The following is a 22,173-nucleotide window of genomic DNA, read 5'->3' as shown; positions in this document are numbered from 1 at the left end:
TCATTGTATTCAGACCTGGCTTTTGCCCTTAATTTAAGCTTGCTTTAAAAAGTGTCAAGTTTTGCTCTTCATTCGCTTCCTTTCAACCTTTTGGTATCTAAACTTTCCCATTGGCAATTACATAGGCCACATGTCACCAGGCCAGACCCATAGAATTGTAGAGTTGGAAGCGACCGCAAGGGTCATGTGGTCCAACCCTCTGCAATGCTGGAATCTTTTGCTCAATGTAGGGCTCAAACCTATAACCCTGAGATTAAGTGTTTTATGTTCTAGTGACCGAGCCATCCCTTGAAGCTGGGAACTAGGATTAATTAGGCACAAAAAAAAACAAAAAAACAAAAAACAAACAAGATGAATGATAAATAGGGGCTATACAGTGGTACCTCTATTTATGGACACGATCCGTTCCGGGGTGCTGTTCACACCCTGAAAAGTCCGCAACTACAAGTGAAACTTGGAAAATTAGAATATCGTGGAAAAGTTCATTTATTTCAGTAATTCAACTTAAAAGGTGAAACTAATATATGAGATAGACTCATGACATGCAAAGTGAGATATGTCAAGAATTATTTGTTATAATTGTGATGTTCATGGCGTGCAGCTGATGAAAACCCCAAATTAACAACCTCAGAAAATTAGAATATTAAATGAAATCAGCAAAACAAGGACTGCAAATAGAGCAATATTGGACCTCTGAGAAGTAGAAGCATGCACATGTACTCAGTACTTGGTTTGGGCCCCTTTTGCATCAATTATTGCCTCAGTGCGGCGTGGCATGGATGCTAAGAGTGACTAGTGGGGTGCCACAGGGTTCTGTCTTGGGCCTGGTCTTATTCAACATCTTTATCAACGACTTGGATGATGGACTCAAGGGCATCCTGATCAAATTTGCAGATGACACCAAACTGGGAGGGGTGGCTAACACCCCAGAGGACAGGATCACACTTCAAAATGACCTTGACAGATTAGAGAACTGGGCCAAAACAAACAAGATGAACTTTAACAGGGAGAAATGTAAAGTATTGCACTTGGGCAAAAAAAAATGAGAGGCACAAATACAAGATGGGTGACACCTGGCTTGAGAGCAGTACATGTGAAAAGGATCTAGGAGTCTTGGTTGACCACAAACTTGACATGAGCCAACAGTGTGACGCGGCAGCTAAAAAAGCCAATGCAATTCTGGGCTACATCAATAGGAGTATAGCATCTAGATCAAGGGAAGTAATAGTGCCACTGTATTCTGCTCTGGTCAGACCTCACCTGGAGAACTGTGTCCAGTTCTGGGCACCACAGTTCAAGAAGGACACTGACAAACTGGAACGTGTCCAGAGGAGGGCAACCAAAATGGTCAAAGGCCTGGAAACGATGCCTTATGAGGAACGGCTAAGGGAGCTGGGCATGTTTAGCCTGGAGAAGAGGAGGTTAAGGGGTGATATGATAGCCATGTTCAAATATATAAAAGGATGTCATATAGAGGAGGGAGAAAGGTTGTTTTCTGCTGCTCCAGAGAAGCAGACACGGAGCAATGGATCCAAACTACAAGAAAGAAGATTCCACCTAAACATTAGGAAGAACTTCCTGACAGTAAGAGCTGTTCAACAGTGGAATTTGCTGCCAAGGAGTGTGGTGGAGTCTCCTTTTTTGGAGGTCTTTAAGCAGAGGCTTGACAACCATATGTCAGGAGTGCTCTGATGGTGTTTCCTGCTTGGCAGGGGGTTGGACTCGATGGCCCTTGTGGTCTATTCCAACTCTATGATTCTATCTATTCTATTCTATTCTATTCTATTCTATTCCTCTTCGTGACCCCATGGACCAGAGCACGCCAGGCACTTCTGTCTTCCACTGCCTCCCGCAGTTTGGTCAGACTCATATTTGTGGCTTCGAGAACGCCAGAAATAGTACCTCGGGTTAAGAACTTTGCTTCAGGATGAGAACAGAAATTGCACAGCAGCGGCACGGCGGCAGCGGGAGGCCCAATTAGCTAAAGTGGTTCATCAGGTTAAGAACAGTTTCAGGTTAAGAACAGACCTCTGGAACGAATTCAGTACATAACCAGAGGTACCACTATATATATAGTGTTAGCCAGCTGAACAAAAAGCTTTTCATTTGCAGGGGCTTGATGTGGACAGAAATGTGTTTATATGACACTGACGGTAATTAGACTTTGGTGAGAGGTCAGAGGTGCAAGATCCACATAGCATTTCCTGGAAAAAGGGATGTCTTAGTTACACTATCTGCTTAATAATAAACAATAATTTTCTTTCCGTTTTGTTGTATAACCATTAATCTTCCTTTATCAAAATTTCCCTTAAAACCATTTCCCCCCACCCTGCTTTAGGGAGAGACAAATTGCCCTCATTCAAGAAGTAAGCAACCTATCGACTCGTTTTGGCATAGTGCTCACAGTTGTAGTTCCTGTTGTCATATTTAGTGAAAGAATTAAGTAAGGGAGTGCACACTGATTGTGTAAATGAGAAACAAAACATAGCAGATTCTAATTTGGAAGTAAACTCTTTGTACTTGAAGTCCAGGAGAGTTAGTATCTTTTAGGTGGCATTGTTCTGCTAATTGAAATTAATTGACCTAACTTAGTCATGTTTATTAATTTCAGTGGGTCTTCTCTAAGTTGAACCTAGTTGTACACACTTTCGTTTGGTGCGATCGTGACTGTGTTATTTTGTGTCTGTGGAAATTTACAGAGGAAACTATAAATAAAAACAATGAAAAGACTAATATGCTGCTGAAAAAAACTTGGAAGGCTTAAAGCTTTTTACAGACTCATTGGGAGTTGGATTGAGTTTTCTTTCGGCAGAACAGAGTGTTGGGACCTTCTGACGGTCCTGAGAAAGTGATTTCTTAATGACATATTTTCAGGTTCTCCAAGCCAAGGGTTGGGGACCAGCACGGGTCCTGCAGAAAATATGTGCTTCAGAGTATAATTATTCATGCCCCGAAAGCTTCAGGACTGTTTGTTAGCAGATTAATATGTTTGTGACTGTACTTTTCCATCATTGATGTGATAATATTGATTTTTTTCACTGAGATATATTTGGTATTCTAAATGTACTGTTAAAGAAGCCTGCACTGTTCCAACCGACCAGCCCTATCCTCTGTCAAAATGAGCTTGCACTTCTTGAAAATGAAGATAGTACTAAAAGCGTTCAGATCCCGCGCTAAAAAAACGAAAGGAAACAGGTAGTTGTAAAAACAAGATTCCTTCTTTGACTAGATTTAATATTTCCTTTCTGAAAGCTTGGTGTTGGTTGCTTGTTATGCAGATGTTTATAGCGGCTTATTGGTCCTGTTCATTATGGTATTCCATGATTTTGGGGAATTTTGTGCAATTCTATGCCGAAATGTGTTTGATAACTTCCATGTCTCCTGAGTTCTACATGGACAGATGTAATGAAGTTTGCAACGCTGTATGAATGAAGGAAGAGTGGTATTAAATTCATTACCTTAAATGTGTTTTGGGAAAGTCGCAGAAGGGCAGTATTTTTTATTTATTTTTTTGAAAGCTGAATATATTGGAGTTTGCCTCTTCTTTTAAAGAAGTAATCTGTTTTTTATGAATATATATTGTAATTTTATTAGGCAGAAATAAATAAAATGAGAAAATGTGTACCTTTTTCAGTTGTGTTACTTACTCAGTGCTGCAGTAGTGCCTAGATACCTTGAGCAAATAGGGTGCTATGAAATTAGAAATATGTTCAGTTCTGTCCAGGTCTAGTACCTTAAGCATATGGTGTTTTATTCTGTACAACTAATACCTGCAGATCATCATTCTGGGACCATTGCCCACTTACGGTATAATACTCTACATATCTCCTCAGAACTGAGTCCCATGTAAGTGAATATACTGTATGATTGCAGCCTTGAAGCTGATTCTTGTTTTGTGTGTTTTGCCCTGCTCTCTGTCCAGATTGTGTGGTTCTTCGTATGTGATTGATTTAAACATGTTTTATGCCAAAGGGAAGATGTGTAGTTTAGATAACAGAGGCTGATGTAAACAGAAGTTGTTCAGAGGACTGAAATAAATTGGCAAGCTTTGAATAAGCTATATTCAAAATTTATTGACTTTAAACACTTATCAGAGCAGTTGCAGAACAGCACATGAAAGACACACAAAACTTTTTGTATTGCAGAAGGAAGAAAACATAGCCATTTTGAAGCAGAAAATAATTTTGGTAGTCCAGCTAGTCCACCAACTTGAGTAACAAAAATTCCCTTCAGCATGCTGTTGGATATTCCGGCTCAAGACATTTGCAGGTCTTGCCTGAATTACTTCACTGAGAGGCTGAGGTATTGCAGTGTGCTTTGGTGCAATTAACAAACCATGTTCTTGCAAATTTTAGTCCAGCTGCCAGTAGCGCTAACAAATAAATGGCTTTAAAAAGGTAAAGGTACCCCTGCCCGGACGGGCCAGTCTTGCCAGACTCTAGGGTTGTGCGCTCATCTCACTCAAAGAGGCCAAGGGCCAGCGCTGTCCGGAGACACTTCCGGGTCACGTGGCCAGCATGACAAAGCTGCATCTGGCGAGCCAGCGCAGCACACGGAAATGCCGTTTACCTTCCCGCTGGTAAGCGGTCCCTATTTATCTACTTGCACCCGGAGGTGCTTTTGAACTGCTAGGTTGGCAGGCGCTGGGACTAAACGACGGGAGCGCACCCCTCCGCGGGGATTCGAACCGCCGACCATGCGATCAGCAAGTCCTAGGCGCTGAGGTTTTACCCACAGCGCCACCCGCGTCCCCGTAAATGGCTTTAGGTGACCAGAAATTTTGGAAGGTTGTTTAGCGTGATAAACTTTGGGAGTCTTGATTTGTATGCAGGGTCAGGGTTAGGGAAAGGACCTAGAGGACCTAGATTGTCACAGGGCAGGGCCGGCCCTCCAGTGAGGCAAGTTGAGGCAGCTACCTTGGGGGACAGAAACCCCAGAGGCAGCGCCTGCTGCATCACCCAAGTAAGCGAGGTTTCGGCGGATGACGGGTGGTGCGGCAGCACCTTCCTGTTTCTCCTCAGGTGGCGAAATGGGATGGGCCGCCTCTGTCAGGACTCAGAAGGCAAAGCCTTTTCTGAAAAGGCAATCTGGCCAAATCTGTCTGAGGATTGAGGTGAAAGTGAAGGCTGGGGAGCCAAACTGAAGCCTGTTCCACAAAGGCAGTGGGACAGGTGGAGACGGGGAACTGGGGGAGGCTTTCAGAGCCAGGGAAATTTGCACCGGCAAATTATAGCTGGGGAGGGGAAATGGATGGAAAGGTAGGATTGGATAGGAACCAGTGCCGGATTTACGTATAAGCTAGACAAGCTATAGCTTAGGGCCCCACTCTCTTGCCGCCCCCCCCCCAAAAAAAATTAGAGGGGGAAAACCCTGGATGTACATTTTCAAAATATAAGATAAGAAACAAATAAAATAAAACCTAACATACAGCAACAGTGTTTTGTGTTGTGTAGGCTCTTATGGTGTAAGTCATGATCCCTGCCTGCTCTCCTGCTCCCTAAAATATCACTGGTTTGCTCATTTCTATATACAGTGGTACCTCGGGTTAAGTGCTTAATTCGTTCTGGAGGTCCGTTCTTAACCTGAAACTATTCTTAACCTGAAGCACCACTTTAGCTAATGGGGCCTCCCGCTGCTGCTGCGCCGCCAGAGCACAATTTCTGTTCTCATCCTGAAGCAAAGTTCTTAACCTGAAGCACTATTTCTAGGTTAGCAGAGTCTGTAACCTGAAGTGTATGTAACCCGAGGTACCACTGTACAGTCATACCTTGGGTTACAGATGCTTCAGGTTGCATTTTTTCGGGTTACAGACCCGCTGAAACCCAGAAGTACCGGAACGGGTTACTTCTGGGTTTCGGAGTTTGCGCATGCGCAGAAGCGCTAAATTGGGCTTTGCACATGCGCCGAAGTGCCGAATTGCAACCCACATGTGCGCTGTCGCAACCACTGTGGGTTGTGAACGTGCATCCCGCACAGATCATGTTCGCAACCCGAGCGTCCAGGTGTATAGGGTGCCTGCATTCTGCATGGACTGGTTGCACGGCAACATGCGCAAATGGCTTTAGATACCTATTAGGTCCATAAATTACCATACAGCATACATTCGACACAAAAAAACAGTGACAATTTGTTGTTGACAAAGGACAGCTAGACATATAAAGGGCCCCATTACCTTCAGTAGCGTAGGGCCTCATCAAACCTAAATCCGGCCCTGGTAGGAACCAGTTGCAGATTTGAGCACGCCTAAGAGCCAGCAAATGTTCTTGGGCGCCAGGAAGCTTGTTGCTTTTGATAGGAAGAAGGTCGGCTACATATTTTTCTGTGGCAGATGATCCTGGTGGCATGGTCAGTTATGTCAGACAGGGTCATATTTGATAGTGCAGCCTGCCCAAAGCAATAGGTACGACACTGTGATATAAGTCAAATTCGTATTGACTTGTACAATGTGTGTTGATCTGCTTGGATGTCCTGTGCCCTTATATAATAATTGTTGGCTGCATTAAGAATTATGTAATGATTTAGAGTAAGAGGAACCATTGTGGTGTTAATCTTAAATAATGAAATAATCTTAAAAACGGGTACGGTGGAAGCTGCTTCATCTTCCCTTGGAAAGGTCACATTTTGCTGTGTAATTTTCCTATGGCAGCACAAATTAAATTTTTTTTAAGGATTTTGTTTTTTGATGGCATACCAAATTAGCTGTTTACCACTGAAGTGATGATGCATTGAAGGGTGAAATAATAGCCAGCTGTTGTCTCTCTTCCTGAAGCTCTGTGTGTACTGCAAAAAACCCAGAGAAAATCACAAAAAGGGAGGCCCATAATTGCCCCACAAACTTAAAGTACAAATGCCAATATTGCAAGACGTCACTTACCTCCTACTTCCTATGACTATTTTTTACTTAATGGTAAGAAAACCATTTTTAAAATAGTGTACAGACTTTTATCAAATAGAATCCAAATATTTGTTATCAAAAAATCTTCAGAAAGCATTCAGTTGCAACAGATGTAACAAATAACCAGTCTATGTGTATATGGCCATTTTTTGTAATTGTTTTTGGTTCATATCCTGAAGATTTTTTTTTTTTTTTACTCTGTATCTGCCGTGGTCTTTCTTTGATTTTAGAAAGCAAACTCTGCCACGGATGCATGACTTACTCTCTACAAATGCAGTGTGTACACTTGTATTGGTCTGTATCTATGTCTCAGTCACAGTCTTAGTGTGTTGTGCAAATGAGGCCTCTGTGTATGCTAAGTATCGTTTGGAGAAAGAAACTGAACATCATCTTACTTGACTTGAGAACTTCTGAAATATTTATTTCCCAATGATGATTTCTCTTGGGCCACAGCTGATAATAGACAACATGCACTTTCTTTTCCCTAAATGACTGGTGGAGTAGCAAGGCAGCGGTACATTAACACACGAGTTTCTTTAATTAAATATTGAAGAACCCTTCATTACAAACTCAATGTTGAGTATTCCACTGCCCCTCTCCTGGTAACCTTAACTCATTTGGAATTTTGCTGGGTGAATAAAAAAGTTAAAGAGCTTTCAAACAGGTTTTTTTTGGGGGGTGGCACATGCAATGGTATTGAATCAAGATGTGTTTCTGTAGAATGCTCTTTGATGTTTAAATGCATCACATATCTTATCTCAATACTAATAAAATTAGTTGGGTTATTCTTTACTTTTGGAATCGAAATAAGAAGCCATTTTGGCATCTATATCAATTAATCATCATCATTATGCATATTGCATTTACAGGTGTGATACCATAATGGCGGGCAACAGTTTGGTCCTTCCGATTGTGCTATGGGGACGCAAAGCTCCCACTCACTGTGTATCGGCCATCCTACTAATGGATGATGTGTCAATGATTGTAACGGGATGTCATGATGGACAGATATGTCTCTGGGACCTCTCTTCAGATTTGGAGGTAAGTTAACTGTGCACTATACAATATCTTTCATGATGCCTAGGTTTGTTTAAATGTAATTAATGCCCTGTTTTGCAGAAACACAATTTAAACACATTTCTGAACATTTATAATCAGATTTGAGTGCGTGTCTGGTAAGGCATCGTTACGGTATGCCTGCTTCTTCCAAAGCAAAACCTTGCTGCTTGAGCTGATGCATAACAATCAATATATATTATTGATATTCATAGGGTTGCTTTTGTAGGAGAGAGTGTTGATTTTTTTTATCATTAGCATGGAAAATCAATGAATTCTGCTGGAAAGCGGCTCTGTTGGGTTCTCCCTTCCCCCTGACCTTTTGGAGGTCAACCTGCTAGATCAATTTAACATGAATAACTAATGCAGATGCTGAACCTGGGAATGCATTGTCTCTTGTAAACAATTCTGCTTGTAAAACTGCACTCCTTGTCCGCTTGTGTTTTTTTTTGGTTTGTGGTATAGTTAGGTGGTGGTGGTATTTGCAGTAAGCCTTTAAAGATCGTGCAGGCTTGAATGCCAAATAAATAAACTAGAAGCTGAAGTTCACATCTTCTGTATGCCAGTACATGTTCTTTGTTCTCTTTATGAGGGTGAGCTTTCAAAGCTAATTGCATGTCTATTGCACATACATAGAAAACGACAAGAAGCAATGGAACTTTCAGTTGATTATTGGTAGCTTAAACAAGAGATCTGCTCCGTGAAGTTCCAGTAACTTTAAAAATAAAACGTTTTTCTACCAATCGTAGCCTTATGACATTAGATTAGAAAGGCACATAGCAGCTGATTTGGCCAAGGTAACACCGCTTGCAGCTCCTGGATGCCATTTAAAGCCAGAGACACTCATTTTTAAGTGATCTGTTTTAAAGCAAATAGTGCTAGGCAATTCTGAAGTGAAAGCAGCAATACAAGGCAGTGTGTTTATGCTGGAATATTTTGTGGTTCTCTGCCAGTGAAAGGTGTGTACTCCTGACCTGGAATACCTTACACATGTGAAGCAAAGCTGTGGAGTGTAACAGCAAAAACTTTCCTGTACAAATTGGATAAAAGGCATCAACTTGCATAAATTGTAAACTGGTTCTGTATGCAAATAAAACTCTTAAATGTGGACTGGTCTTGCTGAGAAAGCAAGCCATTGGCCACAGAGTGTGAGATCAATCGTTTGGTATTATGAACAGCAGGCACTTACAGGAATAACCACCTGACGTTTAGAAGACATCTGAAGGCAGCCCTGTTTAGGGAAGTTTTTAATGACTGATGTTTTAATGTATTTTTAATACTTTGCCGGAAGCCGCCCAGAGTGGCTGGGGAAACCCAGCCAGATGGGTGGGGTATAAATAATAAATTATTATTATTAATCCAGGAACAGAACTTCTTAGATTTAACTACTGAAAGTCTCCTTGTTTTCGTCTAAAAGAATGGCTTCCATTTCATTGAATGTGTCATTAAGACTCAACAGCATAACAGAATTTAAGAGGCTGCCTCTTTCTCTGTCTCGTTACAAAATCTGAGAACCACCAAGAGCACCAACAAGGGTGCAAAAAGAAGTAGTCTTAATGGCTGCCCTCATGCTGTAGAACACCTATTGCCAGCTTGCTAAAGTCAAAGCCTGAGCAACTTTCAGAAGTCTTGCAGGACCTTCTGCTTTGGCCATCAGAACCCAGAGTTAAGGGTGGGGAAGCAGTAGTGCATCTAGGTCATTTGAGACTTTGGGCTGTATCCAGTGTTCTCTGTCCACTAGCCCAAGGCCTCCTGCAGTAGCAGATGGGTGACTTTTAATGTTATGTAACAGAAGAATCCAATGCAGCAGTTGCACTAGCAGAAACTGGTTGCGCAACAGATTGAGTGATCTAACCCGGGAGATGGAGGCACTAGAAGAACCTTTGTTTTCTTTTTGCTACTTCATTGTAAAGAAAATAGTTGTGCCTTACAGCATTATAATGCTTTTTTAGAAATAAAATGCTTGTGTCCTGTGCACACTCCCTTGCAAGGCATTGTAAAGGCGTTGGCTTTTATGGAGAGCCACCACCTTGTCTGACCAGCAGTTGGCAAAATACTTTCTCCATACCTATGGTAATTTTTGATTCAATGATCAAGCTCGGCAATTCAGGTGCTTTCTCGTTAATTCTGAATACCTTTGTTTCTCTGATCTCAGATAAATCCTAGAGCCCTGCTGTTTGGTCACACAGCTTCAGTTACTTGTTTGTCCAAGGCCAGTGCTTCGTCCGAGAAGCAGTATATAGTGAGTGCATCAGAAAGCGGGTAAGTATAGCCCCTTCCCACCCATGTGATTGATTTCTCAATTTTTCATTCTCTTGAAATATTCACTGTTGTGCAGCATCATAGCCTCCTTGCAACCCATGGTGCAAAGGGTCATGAGCACTCATTGAACCTTTGCCCTTCCTCCTCCTTTCATCAGAAGGAGATGTCAAGAGATCAACCAAGAGATTCAAGGTTGTGGCCAACTGAGCCCTTTGTGCATGCAGAACAACTTCCCAAAGCACACCAGAGCTTCCTCTGGTTTGCTTCCTTCCCTCCCCACTCACAGCACCCCTAAAATCTACTCCAGAGATTTGGGGGAACCCCTGAGTAGATTTGAAGGTGCACTAAGAGGAGAGGGAGGGTTGTTGGCATCCTTCTATCTCAAGAGACGAAAGAGTGCGCCTCTGGGAGTGAAGTCAAACTGCTGTGTGAGCCTGGGACACAAGCCTGGGCAGTGTGTATGGAGGTCCTGGCCTGCCCAGACGACAAGACCCACTCTCGGCCTTGCTGATACTGTCCAAAGGAAAGCAGAACAATACATTTGGCACCAGCTTGGCTGCAGGAGTTGCTGGAAGGAGGCATACAAGACGTCATCCATCCATCCATCATAGAGACTCCATTCCAAATATGTGTAGGGTTTACTCCTGAGCCTTTTCTTTCCCAAAGATATCCTGTAAGGCAGTGGAGGTTTAAGATCAGAGTTTTCCTTCTCTTATATGGGCTCTGTTCCCAGGTGGACGTTCCCTATCTGCCACTCATTTCCTACTACAGCACGTGCAGAGACTGCCTTCTTCACTGTTGGACCCACTATTGGTCCCATCCGCTTAATCTGCCAGACATACAGGGGAAATCCTTAATTTCCCCTGTATGTTTGAGAGCCATCAGATACCCTCACCTGGCTTAGCTGGCCAGCCCAAGGTGTGGCTGCTGTTACTGGCTGACAGCTTCTAGGAGCCACAGGCGAGAGCTGAGTGCAGGTGGGGACCAAACGTGGACAAACTGCCCCAGAAGGACCACGGCGTGTCCCCACCAGAGGTACAACCCCTTCCCTAACATGCCATTTCATTTGCTAAAGTCATTCTGTGCAGACCTGCAGGTATAGGGCAGAATGTAAATTCAATAAATATAACAACAGCAGCAGCAGCAGCAACAACAACAACAACAACAACAACAACAACAACAACAACAACAACAATATTAGTCGGATACAGTCATTGGTTCATGTGAATGCAGGAGGGTGATTGGTTAATTGTCCTTTTTGTGTTGTTTAGGGAGATGTGCCTCTGGGATGTGAATGATGGCAGATGCATTGAATTTACTAAATTAGCCTGCACGCATACTGGTATACAGGTAAATGATTTATAAATAAAAGCCATAACTGGTTTTGTGTGATACTGCATATATAGGGTTCCCTATAACTGCTTTTTAAGCTAACAAAGTTTACAGGAACTCAGTTACCAGTTTTCATACAAGTACGACAGATCAGAGGGTTGAGGTTTTTTGCATTGCGAAACATGTGCACTGTTAATGATGTGTTAGAAAAACTGGCAAAAATACAAGTTGACTACACTTACATTCTGTGAGGGGTAACTGGAACCAGTTTTTCTGCCTTTCCGTACCAGCTGGAGTGTAGAAATGATAATTGGCAAGATGTTTCTGTGGTCTGTTATTAGTTTAGTAAATTCCATTATTAGTTGATGTGTGGTATTTTGCAACAAGAATGAATGGTAATGCGGGAACTAGAAAGCTAAATAAATGCCCACTTCCTGTAATCTAGTGCAGCATATAAGCACAGGTTGTTGCTGTGAAGTGCACGGCCCCAAGATTATACTGCTGACCTTTGAAGAACTTGTTCAGCGTTGATTTCTGATATTCTTTTAGTTATATGTAATGTAATGTTAGCACACAACGTTTCAGAATAGAAGTTGCTGTGAAAGTGGCAGTACCTGCAGCCGTGCACAAGCTTAATGGTCAGCAGGGAGGTGAATGCTAATAATAATAATAATAATAATAATAATAATAATAATAATAGCAGTTTTGCTAGGAATTGTGCAATGTATTTCCCAAGCACAAGGCACCCATTGGCTTTGGCTGCCACTAGCAGAACTACTGTTGTTTGAGAGGGCTACTGCAGTTGGTTACCACCCATAGTTTTTATTATGGGATGCTTTTTTAAATAAAAATGAAAATCTGCTCTTCTACAAAAATAGATTGCACCTATGGTCTGAAAGAAGATTCTGCATTGTGGATCAAGCACACACATTCAGAGTACTAATTTATAAGGTTTCTGATATCTTTCTTTCCCCCCCAATTTTTAACTATCCAGTTCTATCAGTTCACAATTGGAACCCAGCGCGAAGGGAGACTGTTGTGTCACGGCCACTACCCAGAAATTCTTGTCGTGGATGCTACCAGCCTCGAAGTTCTTTATTCCTTGGTGTCAAAGATTTCTCCTGACTGGATCAGCTCCATGAGTGTTATTCGATCTCACAGAACACAAGGTTAGCCCGTGGTTGATTCTTACTTTTCAGGAACTTTCTCTGCAACCATTAAGAAACAATGTTTGGTGTACAGGTCTTGATGTTCTGTCTTCATTTTCCATAGAGGATACTGTTGTGGCCGTTTCAGTGACTGGCATTCTGAAAGTGTGGATCGTAACTTCTGAAGTGAATCACATGCAGGTAAAGAGAAACAGATCCAGATTCATACCGATAGTCTTTCTTCTTCCAGAATTGGCTTTATTAGTCAGTCTGGCTTTATCGCCAAAAATGATCAACAGTAACTTTCGCTGTGCTCCCATTACAAATATAGACTTATTTTCATAAATGCTTCTATTTCTGCTCTGGACAGATGGTGTTTAAAATCTGCTTGCTTAAGGGCTTTTTCTTATGACATGTTTACTATGCCTTGACTTAGTCTGGTACAGTACGTGCAGATAGAGAATGTCTAGTTTTTAACATATAAACACACACACAAATATATATATATATAAACCTTTTCCTGGTTTTGTTCCTTCCTTTTGGAAAAGGTGGATTAATACATATTTCTTCCTTAGTTTCATGACCTATCACCAGTGTTGCTTGTTAAGCATTTCAGCCACTTTGAGAAGGGGGGATGTCTATTTCTAAGGCACAAACATAATTTACTACTTCAGCAAGTGAATGCAAGATGTAGCCATCATGCTACATGAAAATTGCTTACTGAAGATGAAGGCGAGCATGTCCCCCAGCTAATTCTTGAAAGGTAGTTATGGTTGGATGCAGACTTTGTCTCTGCAGGTGAACAGTGTGGGAAGTGGTTCTGGGGCCTGCAGTGGAGAAAGAATTATGGGATCACTTCACTGGATGAAATTCCTTCTGTGGACAGAATGGAACTTTTTATCCATGGAAGGCAAGGTCTGGATCCAGCCCAATATAAGTTTAAAATCAGTTCCTCTCAAGCTAAGTTTTAAAGCTACAAAAAAGTTTGTGTGGCAGGAAAAACCAGTAAGAAAAAGGAACAATCTGATTAGTTGTATTAATTATCGGAGTGCAAAGAAGGAGTCGAGGAATGTAATGTATTGGAGATCATTGCATGAGTGACTGAAATGCTTTCCTCTCTCTTTATAGGATACAGAGCCAATCTTTGAAGAGGAGTCTAAACCAATTTACTGTCAAAACTGCCAAAGTATTTCTTTCTGTGCATTTACCCAAAGATCACTTTTGGTAGTTTGTTCTAAATACTGGAGGGTAAGGATAACCAGTTAAGTAAAAGCTGGATTTTCTTTATTCTGCAAGCTACAACTACTGTCAGTGAGACACGTATGCAAGGAAGCTTAGGATAGTCAGATTATAAATCAATTGGATTTTGATTTCATCAAACACATAATCTCTTCAGTGCATGTGAGCTCACCCTGTTGCTGGCGTGTTGCTTTTGTTTTATAATACTACAGGCTTTATTCAGATTCTAAGGTAAATTTTGATGCAGGAGTGGTAAACCTATGGCTTGGATCCGGTTCATCAGGCTGCTTCAGGTACCAGCAAAATTGGGTATCTGTTTACTTTGGAAATGTGCCTTTTCTCCCTCTGGTCCAGCACCAGTTTTGGGAGGTTTTAGATTTCAGAAAGCAGGAACATGTGCTCCATTCTGTTTCCTGAGCAAGACAACTTCTAGCAGTGGTGCTGTAACAGAGGGACAAAAAGTGCCTTTCCAGAGTAAGCATAAGGCTGTTCTAATTGCTGAGCTGAGAAGAGAAGTCTTCCTTCTTTGCCGTGTGCTATAATAATAATAATAATAATAATAATAATAATAATAATAATAATATTTATTATTTATACCCCGCCCATCTGGCTGAGTTTCCCCAGCCACTCTGGGCGGCTTCCAATCAAGTGTTAAAAACAATACAGCATTAAATAATAAAAACTTCCCTAAACAGGGCTGCCTTCAGATGTCTTTTAAAGAGAAGATAGCTGCTTATTTCCTTCACATCTGAAGGGAGGGCGTTCCACAAGGTGGGCGCCACTACCCAGAAGGCCCTCTGCCTGGTTCCCTGTAACCTCACTTCTCGCAATGAGGGAACCGCCAGAAAACCCTCGGAGCTGGAACTCAGTGTCCAGGCTGAATGATGGGGGTGGAGACGCTCCTTAAGGTATATAGGACCGAGGCCGTTTAGGGCTTTAAAGGTCAGCACCAACACTTTGAATTGTGCTCGGAAACGTACTGGGAGCCAGTGCAGATCTCTCAGGACCGGTGTTATGTGGTCCCGGCGGCCTTTGCAATTGGGAGGAAAACTGCGCTCTCTCTGACCATTTGTGATTTCAAGAGGGTGGGGTTCTAAGTTGGGACACAGAGAAAGAGTTCTATTTCTCTCTCTCTTTCTGTCTCTCTCTTCTCTCTCTTGGGCAGTGATGGACAGTGAATGTGTGATGTGCTGGCATGCATCCCTCAGAGGATTGCCTAACCGTGAATGCGACCCTAAGTCTGAAAGAAAGTTAGCCATCCCTACTTTAATAGAATTACTAAGATACCCAATATGACCTTTGCTTTCCCAGGTTTTTTTTCTTACAAAAAGGAAAAGGTGAAAGAATTGTTTCTAGTATGGATTATACAATATTTGCAGTCCTTTGTCTCCTATGTAGGGAGTTCCTCTTGTACCTTCTCTGATGGCTTTCAGACACAAAGCTAAAACATTCATTTTCCACCAGGCTTTTGACCTGAAAAGTTTTACAAATCCCTTCATTTATGTCTCTCCATTGACTGTGACCTTTTTTTATCTAGTGTTTTAAAGATAATTTGTGTCTTCAAGATGTGTGCTGTCTTGGGCAGTTCATCTTTGAATGGAAAGATGGGATATAGATCTTTTAATAAACAAAATATTTCTTTTAGTTACTAATAAGATCAGCTGGAGTCAATTACAGTTCATGTTATATTTAGGGGATGCATTTTTAATTTGTTGCCTTTGTATCTAAAAAGAACAGGAAGTTGCTGAGTTCTCAACTATCCAACTACAGGGCAAAATTTATGATACAGTGATGGGTTTTTTGTTATGTGATTATTTTCTTTAGGTGTTTGATGCCGGTGATTATTCCCTGTTATGCTCAGTCCCCAGTGAGAATGGACAGACATGGACAGGTGGCGATTTTGTATCAGCGGACAAAGTAATCATATGGACAGAAGATGGTCAAAGTCTTATATATAAACTGCCAGCCAGGTACACAGGGACAAAGGGTTTCACTTTTAAATGTTTCATTTAAAGCAGGGGTCAGCAAACTTTTTCAGCAGGGGGCCGGTCCACTGTCCCTCAGACCTTGTGGGGGGCCGGACTATATTTTGAAAAAAATAATAATGAATGAATTCCTATGCCCCACAAATAACCCAGAGATGCATTTTAAATAAAAGCACACATTCTACTCATGTGAAAACATGCTTAATTCCCGGACTGTCCGTGGGCTGGATTTAGAAGGTGATTGGGCCGGATCCGGCCCCCGGGTCTTAGTTTGCCTACCCATGATTTAAAAAGACTTTCCTCCACGCTATTGGTTTAGAACAAAAATAGGTGATGTTAACAAACTGAATACCAAAGCACAGTCGGATCCTGGCTTCTTTAAACTAAATTGTGGCTGGGAAAAACCACAGTTCCCTCACTTTGGAAATTGTGGGGAACTGTGGTTAGTTCTAAAACGGAAGGTTTCGAACTCTCTGCATGTGGGACAGGCGGGGAAGCATAATTGGGCATGCTTTCCTCTGCAATGCTAAATGAAGGTTGAATGTAAATGGAATTTACAATTAAAAGGCTGAAAGACGCAAGACGTTCATACTGTCCATATGTTTGCATTCGTGAAGGCTCTTCCTTGCTCAGTAAAACGTACGGACTGCTCTCAGTTATACCCCCCTGCCAAGATAAGGCTTTCTGATTCAGTGGAGTCTTCTGTTAACAGAAGCAGGGAAGGAGGTCTTTTTCCTGATTTTCCCCTATGCCTTACTACATGGTACGTGTCCAGAGGAGGGCAACCAAAATGGTCAAAGGCCTGGAAACGATGCCTTATGAGGAACGGCTAAGGGAGCTGGGCATGTTTAGCCTGGAGAAGAGGAGGTTAAGGGGTGATATGATAGCCATGTTCAAATATATAAAAGGATGTCACATAGAGGAGGGAGAAAGGTTGTTTTCTGCTGCTCCAGAGAAGCGGACATGGAGCAATGGATCTAAACTACAAGAAAGAATATTCCACCTAAACATTAGGAAGAACTTCCTGACAGTAAGAGCTGTTCGACAGTGGAATTTGCTGCCAAGGAGTGTGGTGGAGTCTCCTTCTTCGGAGGTCTTTAAGCAGAGGCTTGACAACCATATGTCAGGAGTGCTCTGATGGTGTTTCCTGCTTGGCAGGGGGTTGGACTCGATGGCCCTTGTGGTCTCTTCCAACTCTTTGATTCTATGTATTCTAAAGGGTTGGGGGAACTGTATGAGAACAGTTTAGTAATTGGCAAGGAGGGCTGCAAGAGAAAGGGAGGAATTTGTAAAAAATATATCTCCCTACCCACCACTTTTTAGCTCTGCTGGAGGAACACAATTGGATGCAACACTATATGATTTGCCTCTGTGGATTCTTTTGGCATAAAATGACAGGGACAAGCATTCTGTGCGAGAAGTGGCCAGTTAAATAAGTACTGTATAAGAACCTGGAGGAGGTTCTACAGACCATTCCACCTCTGAGCTACTGATGTCGACCTAGTAAGTCAAACTAGCTCCTGAAGCAAATGAAGGAGCCTCAGCTCATACCTAGCTGTGTAGCCTGCAACCAATACATGTACACTGAAGCTGTGAGATTAAGCTTGTTATGTTTTGCCGTCTTTACATGTGTATGTGTGGCTCTCCTCCGCAGTTGCTTGCCAGCTAGTGATTCATTTCGCAGTGATGTTGGAAAAGTTGTCGAAAATCTAAATCCCCCTCAACTCCACTGTGTTGTGGACAGAGCAGTGGAGAAATCAGATAAACAGGTAAGACTTTATTTGGGTTGCTGCAGTGTTCATAGCAAGGGGGCTTGTTAATTAAATGCTGTGTGGACAGTCTTTCAGTGAACATATTGAAACTGACTTTCCCAGCATCAAGTCTCTTATGGCCTCTGCTAACTGGAAGGGTCTGGCTAAGCCAGGGTTTCCCCAAACTGTTTTTGGACTACAATTCCTGTAATCCCTGACCACTGGTCCTGCTAGCTAGGGATGATGGGAGTTGTAGTCCAGAAAACCTATCTTCAGAAAGCCCCAACCTATTCTACATTAAATTGTTTAACTGTGGATGCTGAGGATCAAAGCTGAGAACTCCATGTATTCACCAAGAGCTGTGTAAAACTGGGATTCTGATGCTCAAGGTTGCCCTCTAGTTCTTCCTTTTTCTCTGAGATCACTCTGATTCATCTTTTTTTTTTTTTTTTGCAGTTGTTAATCTGTCCTCCTGTGACTCGGTTCTTCTACGGCCGCAGAGAGTGCTTTCACAAACTGCTTATTCAGGGAGACTCCTCAGGAAGGCTCAGCATTTGGAGTATCCCAAATTCGCTTGACCATCCAAGTGTGACCGAAGGTAGCTACTTTGCAATTAACATTTCCACGCATCTTCAGCGCAGACATTTCCCTTTATAAGAATGGTGCTCATTTCTGTAAAATCTAGCAAGTCTCTAAAAATCCTGGAAAAGCTTTGGCATGCATTGTCGCCATCCCTGTGGGTGTCTGTCGCTAGATTCCCCTGCACACAGTTTAATCGCTCATCCTCTCTGTTTCAGCTACAAAGCAATTCCTAAAAACCAGGCTCTAAAAGAATGGCTGTGTTTAGGCAGTTGTAATGTCTTGTGACACTTCAGACCTGAAAAAAAGGAAGATTCTGGCATGAACATACTCTCTTGTGAGATGTTATTTGAAAATCACTCCTATTGAAAATATGTATTCTTTGTCAGATGTGCAAATCTGCCAAATGTAAAACATGCAGGCAGGCGTGGTGAGAATAAAGGATAGAAACACATCCTGAAATGAAGGGTAGCATACATGAGAAAGGCACTTAGATGAAGAAGTAATTAAACTTTATTCTAATAAGCCTTTCTGAGGTGTAACAATGAGTTCTGAATTTTCAAGATTAAAAAATAAGCCTCTCTTTCATGGTAATCTAATGTTAGTATGAACTTGGGTCTGCGATATTTAGCCAGTTTTATAGGTTAGATTAAGTTGTAGATGGATAGCTTGACTTAAAAAGGTCACTCCAATTAATCAGGCCATAGAGTTGTTGTTGTTTTAAAAAACCCACCTTTTTCTTAATAGGGGAGCTCTTTGCAAAAACAGATCGGAAGAGGCATTCTATTGGTGTGCGAAAGGGAAGGCATATAGCAGGATAGTGTCCACGATGACTTTTGCAGTCATCTAAAATAATGTGCCTTTTTCTTCACAGTTGTTTTTTCGTGTAAAAATGTATGCAGATTTAATGGATTAAATTCCAAATGATGAATTGATTAAGATTTCTTTAATCAGAGCACAAATGTAATCGTAGATCTCAGTGTTCTGCCTCCCACATTCCCTAACCAGCATCTCTCTCTAAAAGTGTGGTGGGAGTGATATATATGTGTGTGTGTTTCAGGTTTCCCCGCAACCCTCTGGAGTAGATTGGGCAGGGGGGGGTTGTGTTGGGAGGGGAAAGGAAATCCTCTTGCACAGGCAGAAGTCCTTGTGCTAACGGGATGACTTCATTGGGGACACTAGAGATAGGAAGTTCTGGGGGGGGGGGGAACTGGAAATATTGGAAAAACAGTTCCCCCCCTTTTCCCCCATAAGCTGTTTTTTCCAGAAAAAAACGAAGAAAAAAAACGAGTTTGATATAGTTTGAAAAGTCCACACAAATTTTTCCCATTTCCTCCCCTAAAAAAAAATGGCTATGGAAAAAAAACTGGGTTTCCACCCAGTTTTTCTGGGTTTTTTCCAGGCTTTCCCATCTCTAAAAAGGTAAAGGTACCCCTGCCCGTACGGGCCAGTCTTGCCAGACTCTAGGGTTGTGCGCCCATCTCACTCAAAGAGGCCGAGGGCCAGCGCTGTCCGAAGACACTTCCGGGTCACGTGGCCAGCGTGACATTGCTGCTCTGGCGAGCCAGAGCCGCACACGGAAACACCGTTTACCTTCCCGCTAGTAAGCGGTCCCTATTTATCTATTTGCACCCGGGGGTGCTTTCGAACTGCTAGGTTGGCAGGCGCTGGGACCGAACAACGGGAGCGCACCCCGCCGCGGGGATTCGAACCACCGACCTCTTGATCGGCAAGCCCTAGGCGCTGAGGCTTTAACCCACAGCGCCACCCGCGTCCCCTTCCCATCTCTAGGTACAACCAAATAGGTCCACTCTGAGTATTACATTATTGAATACAACCTGTTTGTTGTGATTTTACTAAATCTTCAAAATAATCCCACAAACACGGCTAGCCCAGAAATATTTTTCCTAGTGCACTTGCCTATAAAAAAAAGGTAAAGGTACCCCTGCCCGTACGGGCCAGTCTTGACAGACTCTAGGGTTGTGCGCCCATCTCACTCAAAGAGGCCGGGGGCCAGTGCTGTCCGAAGACACTTCCGGGTCACGTGGCCAGCGTGACATCGCTGCTCTGGCGAGCCAGAGCCGCACACGGAAACGCCGTTTACCTTCCCGCTAGTAAGCGGTCCCTATTTATCTACTTGCACCCAGGGGTGCTTTCGAACTGCTAGGTTGGCAGGCGCTGGGACCGAACAACGGGAGCGCACCCCGGCGCGGGGATTCGAACCGCCGACCTTTCGATCGGCAAGCCCTAGGCACTGAGGCTTTAACCCACAGCGCCACCCGCGTCCCCGCACTTGCCTATACTTACCAATATTGGTAACCTGCAGCATCAAAGAAGGGAAGAAACGCCAGTTCGTGAATAATTTCCCAGATTTGTCGCCAATATGTGATCCTTACTGTTGTCAACCAGGCAGGGGCCATTTCCAAACACGGTTTTGTAAGGCTTAGTTTAACTGGAAAGCTTTGAGAACACTTGTACTTCTACAGAACTTTATTCTAAGCATTTCATTTTATTCCTTTGTTCTTAAAAGCAGGATTGAAAGTGACAACTTCCACTTCCCTGCAAGAAGCGTTCACCAAACTTGCTCCTCGTCCGGCTGGAATTATAGATCAGCTGAGCTTCATGCCCAATAGTGATGAGCCGCTTAAAGTGACGGCAAGTGTATATATCCCTGCGCATGGACGCCTGGTTTGTGGCCGTGAAGATGGAAGCATCATTATTGTACCAGCAACTCAAACTGCTATAGTTCAGCTCCTGCAAGATGAGCACGTGCGCAGAAGGGGTGTGTGAGCAATCGTTAAAAGTGTGCCTTGAAATGTAGTGTTGAAGCATTTTATTTGCTCTGCTGATGTTTGAAGAGGGCATTGTGATGTAGTGGTTCTTCTGGCTTAGGGGTGTCTTCCTGCATCTGTTAAAATAGTTAAACAAACACAGGCAATTACTTTCAAAATCAAATGATAGATGTGAGTGCTTTTGGTCCTACTTCTGAATTATGTTACTGTCCTCTAGAACAGCATTTCCCAACCTTGGGCCTCCAGCTGTTTTTGGACTACAACTCCCATAATCCTAAGCTACCAAGACCAGTGGTCAGGGATGATGGGAATTGTAGTTCGAAAACAGCTGGAGGCCCAAGGTTGGGAAACACTGCTCTAGAATGTGGAAGATCTAAACGTTGCATTTACAATTGCAGAGTGTTGGAGTGCAGTTTGCAACTGCTGGTAAAACCACCCAAAGATTCCCTAAATGGACCATAAAACGGTCTATTATGGGTGTGTGTTTCGCTGAATGGATGTGACAACAGTTTGTTTTGCGTTATCAGTAGTAATTATCATGGGGCTGCCGCTATGTATTTCTTTTTCTAATACTGAAATCCTTAAAATGACTTTCATACCCATTGCATGTTGTGGTTTTTGTGCCTGCTCCCTAACTTTTTAGGTTGGCCGCCCCACAGAACTCTGCGTGGCCATCGGAACAAAGTCACCTGCTTGCTGTATCCCCACCAAGTCTCTCCTCGTTACGACCAAAGATACCTGGTGTCAGGCGGCGTGGATTTTTCCGTCATTATCTGGGACATCTTTTCTGGAGAAATGAAACACATCTTCTGTGTGCACGGTGGGGAAATCACGCAACTTTTGGTCCCTCCGGAAAACTGCAGTGTAAGTTGGTGAATGCTTGTGTGGCGGACAGCACAGCCAGACCAGAGTCTGGTGGCGCAGCCCCCCCCCCCATTACACCGGAGCGCTGGAGCCCATTGCTGATTGGCTACAAAGTCAGCGAGTCACAGAAGGGGGAGGAGCAGCACTTAGGGAGGGAGGATAAAAAGGGGAAGTTTTTGAGGGAGAGAGTTAGATAGGGCTACGGTTCAGGTTAAGAGAGAGGGCTTGATTTGAGATGAGAGATAGGGAGTAGGATAGGGTTTGTCTGAG

The 22,173-nt window shown here is 42.8% G+C and overlaps 1 protein-coding gene across 5 annotated transcripts in view; it reads left to right on the top strand.

Moving 5' to 3' along the window:
* WDR7 (WD repeat domain 7) overlaps window positions 1-22,173 on the top strand; it is a 221,697-nt gene that overhangs the window by 10,289 nt on the left and 189,235 nt on the right. For 2 of the 5 annotated variants that reach the window (XM_083402630.1, XM_083402632.1), the window contains exons 2-12: window positions 7,765-7,936; window positions 10,107-10,213; window positions 11,485-11,563; window positions 12,540-12,714; window positions 12,818-12,894; window positions 13,822-13,941; window positions 15,757-15,902; window positions 17,572-17,686; window positions 18,125-18,266; window positions 20,781-21,029; window positions 21,683-21,903. In XM_083402630.1, coding sequence (XP_083258756.1) covers window positions 7,778-7,936; window positions 10,107-10,213; window positions 11,485-11,563; window positions 12,540-12,714; window positions 12,818-12,894; window positions 13,822-13,941; window positions 15,757-15,902; window positions 17,572-17,686; window positions 18,125-18,266; window positions 20,781-21,029; window positions 21,683-21,903 — 1,590 coding nt within the window. In that variant the 5' untranslated portion in view covers window positions 7,765-7,777. Of the gene's footprint in view, window positions 1-7,764; window positions 7,937-10,106; window positions 10,214-11,484; window positions 11,564-12,539; window positions 12,715-12,817; window positions 12,895-13,821; window positions 13,942-15,756; window positions 15,903-17,571; window positions 17,687-18,124; window positions 18,267-20,777; window positions 21,030-21,682; window positions 21,904-22,173 lie in introns of all 5 variants that reach the window. The other 3 variants (XM_083402629.1, XM_083402631.1, XM_083402633.1) reach the window with 2 other exon arrangements.

This window comes from Podarcis tiliguerta, assembly GCF_965153285.1.
Source record: "Podarcis tiliguerta genome assembly, chromosome: 11".
Classification (NCBI taxonomy): Eukaryota; Metazoa; Chordata; class Lepidosauria; order Squamata; family Lacertidae; genus Podarcis; species Podarcis tiliguerta.
This window is presented reverse-complemented; position numbering and strand designations above follow the sequence as displayed.